This window comes from Capsicum annuum, chromosome 7 (assembly GCF_002878395.1).
Source record: "Capsicum annuum cultivar UCD-10X-F1 chromosome 7, UCD10Xv1.1, whole genome shotgun sequence".
Lineage (NCBI taxonomy): Eukaryota > Viridiplantae > Streptophyta > Magnoliopsida > Solanales > Solanaceae > Capsicum > Capsicum annuum.
This window is the reverse complement of record NC_061117.1, coordinates 217,629,293-217,634,670: the sequence shown is the minus strand read 5'-3', so window position 1 is coordinate 217,634,670 and position 5,378 is coordinate 217,629,293. Positions and strand designations below refer to the sequence as shown.

The window sequence follows — 5,378 nt, the reverse complement described above, 5'->3', positions numbered from 1 at the left end:
ACATGTCAAGCCAATGGGGTTGTGATCGAAAGCTGGTCTTGGTAGCACATCTTTCCTGATCTGTAAAAAATTTCCCCCCCCATTGTGCACAATGCAGGAATCTATCGATCCTTGAGGCAGTTTTATTATTTTCTCCTCCCCTCCAAGTATATGATCCTCCAAAGAAAGCAGGATCAACCAACTCCAGTTCCTCGATACACAAGGAGAACTCTGCCATAGCACCATTCAGTCTCGTACAACTTGTTCTTTCAAAGGGGAATCAGGTAACATTAAAGTCACCATACACTATCCATGGCCAGTATATCTACTTCTATTAGTTACCAACTCCTCCCACAACGTCTTCCTGATTCTTCTATTGCAATTTGCATAGACTGCAGAGATTGAAAAGCTAAAATCATCATTTATCCTAGTGAATTTTCCAGTAACACTTTGACCACCAACCTTATTTCTCCTTTCCACAACGTTTTATCCCATAGAATTAAGATTCCATCACTGCTCCTCACGACCACTTTATGAAATTCCCCCACGCATCTATTGATCCATATACTTTGTAGCATACCATCTGCTAGACCTTATAGCTTTGTTTTAACAAGAATATAAATATCCGCATCCCATTGACGTGGTAATTTCCTAACCATGCCCCTTTTTTCACCCCCATTTAACCCCCTCACATTCCATGATACTAGCTTTACTTTCACTGATTTGTTAAAGCTAGCATTCTCCCACTAGATCTTGGTTCCCCATCTTCGAAGTTCATGTCAAAAAATAGATTCCTCATCTCTTTTGGAACTATGTTTTTAGAGCTCGAGTCCTGTAAAGTCTCCCCTTGTCCTTTCTCCTTTGATCAATCTTAATAAACATCAAATAGGCTTTCTTTTTACACACTTTAAAATCTACTCCAAATTGTTGTCCAAGTTTGATCATATTTGTTTGAACCCAGTGGTAGCAGCTGCAGCAGGATCCTCCTCTTGTGCACTTTTGATAACCTCTAAAGGTTCCAATTCTGCATACATTACCAGAAGGGATTCCGAGAAATCCGCCTCCCTCTTTTTAATTCTTTGTCCTTCATTATCCATTCCCCTTGTTTTGTGGACGTGTATGTCTAATTGCTTTTGATTCAGCTGCACATTCTTCTCTTTTTTCCTTCTCTCTGCTGCTTCTATATCGAGTTCATCCTCCCCTTTGAAATAAACAAAATACAGGCTCTTGCATGTCTCTGTATTTGTTCTGTTAATGAACTCAGAAAAAGGCTCTGTAAAGGGCTGCTTCTTTTGTTTTGGGCCTGAATTAGTTGGGCTTAAATTGCCTTTCAAATTAAATGAAGAGTGTTTTCTTGGCCCACCCCAAAACCCTGATTTTGAATTTCTCTTTCCTACACACACAACTCCCTCTCTCCTAAGTGGGAACCCACAGAAAGCATATGTCCCTTGTCAGTCCACCTTTCCCTTTTTTTACTTATCTTGTATTTCGATGTACTCTCTTCTATAAACTCCATTCCATTTTTTTTGTGGCGATTGATCATTTGATCCTTCCGTTTGTTTGTCATTTGATCTGCAGAGTCTCATGCTCCAACCTGGTGGACCTCCTACAAAAGTCTTATGCCTAACAAACGTCGTTAGCGCGAATGAGCTCAAACGTCCTGAAGTTTATGGAAGAGATAATGGAAGATGTGACAATGGAATGTGAGAATTTTGGTAAATACATCTATTTTTCCTTTAAACTAGTCTAGCTTCATATTTGATGGCTCTTTTATAGTTTTTATGTGGCACCAATCTTCGCTAATCTTTACTACCATGGGTTAGCCATGAATTTAGTCTACTTAATTTAGTTTCCATTTTTTTTTAGTGTACTTAATCTATGTTCAAGGTTCATTCTTACATTGTTTGGGGTTCATCTTTTAGTCTGACGTCTCTACTATCGTTCTTCAATTTGCAGGTAAATTAGTGAAGATTGTCATCCCGCGCCCAAGGCCTGATGGTGAACCTACACCAGGGGTTGGAAAGGTTAGAAATTTACTATGTATTCTAGTGCATTCAGCAGAATTTTATCACACACCAATATACTCTACTAAAATATACACAGTGAACGGGTACTCAGTACAAATACAACAGAAGTGCTAGTATTCTTAGTATTACAATACAGGGTATTACTTGGTTTTGTCAGCAGCAACTGATTATATAATATTTCAACAGGTCTATTTGGATTTTGAAGATGTGGAGACTTCTTCAAGAGCTCAACAAGGCTTGAATGACAGAAAATACGGAAGCAAATTCACTGTTGTTGTCTTTTATCCAGAGAACAAGTTCGCCGATCGGGACTACGAGGGCTAGCTTGTATCTGCTCAGCCAAACAATGTCTTGTATTAAATAGCTAGCTAATTTATCCTTCCCTTGGGATTCTTAGTTGCACTCTAGTTTCCTGTCATTAACGTTGGAACTGTTAGGTCTCAACGTGGGGATTTCATGTAACCAGCTATAAGACTAGCCTACTGTTTTGATTGCCTACTATCACTGTGGATCGCAATGGTCTCTGCATTATTACTATTGACATGAATATCTTTAACTATCCTGCCTGCAATTTCTTTATCTACATCCAATAAGTTTTTGTGGCTGTATAAATTGTATTCGCTATAATTTAGAATCTATATTGTCACACTCATTAGTTGTTTGAAAGTTATCCAAATCCTTGGAGACTATTGTTTGTTGAGCTTATAAATTGTATCTGCTGTAATTTAGGCTCTATTGTCATGTTCATTAGATGTTTGGAAATTATTCAAATCCTTGCTGGAGACTATTGTTTGTTGAGCTTCAATCCTTTTTTCTTTTGATTATTGTTTGTTTGTTCGTGGTGTTTTGGATTGTCTATGATTTCAAATGGATAGTTTATAATATTATCTTATTTTCTGTATTAAGTTGGTCATTGAGGGGTTTACCCTGAACGTGTGTAGTGCTTATGCGTCGCAAGTGGGCTTGGATGGGGAGGAGAAGATGCGGTTTTGGGAGGCTTTGGATGAGGTGGTGAGAGACGTGCCTAGCTCGGAGAAGATTGTTGTAGCAAGAGATTTCAATGGGCACATTGGGGCGTTATCAGGAGGCTTTGGTGATGTGCATGGTGGTTTTGCTTTTGGGGAAAGAAATGAAGAGGGGGCTACTCTATTGGATTTTGCGAGGTCCTTTGGACTGGTGGAGGTGAACTCGAGCTTCCCGAAGAAGGACGATTACCTGATCACCTTTCGAAGTGCGATAGTCAAGACCCAGATTGACTTTTTGTTGCTTAGAAAATGGGATAGGGTGTTGTGTAAGGACGGTAAGGTCATCCCGAGTGAGAATCTTTCGACCCAGCATAGGCTCTTGGTTATGGATTTAGGTATAAGGAAGGATAGGAAGAGAAGAGGTAAGGAGTGTAGATCTAGAATTAAGTGGGACGGCTTGCCGCCAGTGAATGCGTGGGAGATAGGGGAGAAGTTGGTGGGAATGGGGGTGTGGGAGTGTAGGGGGATGTAGATAGTATGTGGGATAGGGTGGCTAGGTGCATCAGAGAGAATGTTAGTAAGGTGTTGGGTATTTCTAGGGGCTGGGCCGGGCATTATCAGGGGGATTGGTGGTGGAATGAAGAGGTTAAGAAGAAAGTGGAGACCAAGAAAGGGGCGTATGCTAAGTTGGTTGAGAGTAAGGACGAAGAAAAAAAGCGGGTAAACAGGAAAGAGTACAAGTTAGCTAGGAAAGAGGCTAAGTTAGCAGTTACGACAGCTTTTGAGAGCTTGTATGTAGGGTTACAAGAGAAAGGAGGGGAAAAAATTTATTTAGACTCGCTAAGGTTAGGGAGAGGAAGGGTCGTGACCTTAACCAGGTGAAGTGCATTAAGAGGGAGGATGGTACAGTATTGGTGGAGGACGGCCACATTAAGAATAGATGGTAGTCATATTTTCATATGCTCTTGAATGACGAAGGGGATAGAGCTATTGTGTTAGGGGAGCTGAAGCACTCAGAGGAGTGTCGGGATTTTAGTTATTGTAGACGTTTTAAGGTAGAGGAGGTTAGAGAGGCTGTTCGCAGGATGCGAAGGGGTAGGGCGATGGGGCCTGATGAGATGCCGATGGATTTTTGGATGTTTTCTGGCGAGGCTGGTTTAAGGTGGTTGACTAGATTGTTTAATGAAATTTTCAAGACGGCGAAAATGCCCGAGGCTTGAAGGTGGAGTACTATGATCCCTCTTTATAAGAACAAGGGTGACATTCAGAGTTGCAATAACTATAGGTGTATTAAGTTATTGAGTCACTCTATGAAGATTTGGGAGAGAGTGGTCGAGGTGAGGCTGAGACGGATAGTGTCTATTTCGGAGAATCAATTTGGATTTATGCCTGGCCACTCGACGACGGAGGCAATTCACCTTGTATGGAGGCTGGTAGAACAGTATAGGGAAAGGAAGAAGGACCTGCACATGGTGTTTATCGACTTGGAGAAGGCATACGACAAAGTCCCCAGGGAGGTGCTTTGGAGATGCTTGGAGGTGAGTGGAGTCCCGGTGGCATATATCAGAGTAATTAAGGACATGTATGATGGAGCTAAAACTCAGGTGAGGACGGCGGAAGGAGAGTCAGAGCATTTCACTGTCTTGATAGGATTGCATTAGGGATCTACTCTTAGTCCCTTTTTGTTTGCTTTGGTGATGGATGTGTTGACGCGGCGTATTCAAGAAGAGGTGCCTTGGTGTATGCTTTTTGCAGATGTTGTAGTTTTGATTGATGAGACGCAGGGGTGTGCGAATGATAAATTAGAGGTGTGGAGACAAACTCTTGAGTCTAAAGGGTTCAGGTTGAGTAGGAGCAAGACAGAGTATTTGGAATGCAAGTTTAATGACGTGAGGCTGGAGAATGAGGTGGTAGTGAAGTTGGAATCATAGGTGGTATGTAAGAGGGATAGTTTCAAGTATCTCGGGTCCGTGATTTAGGGTAACAGTGAGATTAACAAGGATGTCTCACACCGTATTGGGGCGAGATGGATGAAGTGGAAGCTCGCTTCGGGGGTGTTGTGTGATAAGAAGGTGCCGCCCAAGCTTAAAGGCAAATTCTATAGGGTGGCAGTCCATCCGGCCATGTTGTATGGATCGGAGTGTTGGCCAGTTAAGAACTCCCACATTCAAAAAATGAAGGTGGCGGAAATACAGATGTTGCGTTGGATGTGTGGGGAGACTATCACGGAGAAGGTTGGTGTGACTCCAGTGGAGAATAAGATGAGGAAAGTCCGATTGAGATGGTTCGGACACGTGATGAGGAGGGGCATGGATGCCCCGGTTCGTAGGTGTGAGAGGCTAGCTTTGGATGGTTTTATGTGGGGTAGGGGTAGGCCGAAGAAGTACTGGGGAGAGGTGATTAGGCG

The 5,378-nt window shown here is 42.2% G+C and overlaps 1 protein-coding gene across 2 annotated transcripts; it reads left to right on the top strand.

Annotated features, from left to right (window-relative positions):
* Positions 1-37: 37 nt before the first annotated feature.
* LOC124885196 (splicing factor U2af large subunit A) lies at positions 38-2,585 on the top strand. 2 transcript variants are annotated; one of them, XM_047415517.1, is made up of 3 exons: positions 38-1,682; positions 1,936-2,003; positions 2,193-2,585. In XM_047415517.1, exons 1-3 carry the CDS (start codon positions 1,625-1,627, stop codon positions 2,328-2,330), a joined length of 264 nt encoding a protein of 87 aa, XP_047271473.1. In that variant the 5' UTR covers positions 38-1,624; the 3' UTR covers positions 2,331-2,585. The 2 variants fall into 2 exon arrangements, with proteins under 2 accessions (XP_047271473.1, XP_047271472.1); XM_047415516.1 differs by having other exon boundaries at positions 83-1,694.
* Positions 2,586-5,378: the final 2,793 nt, after the last annotated feature.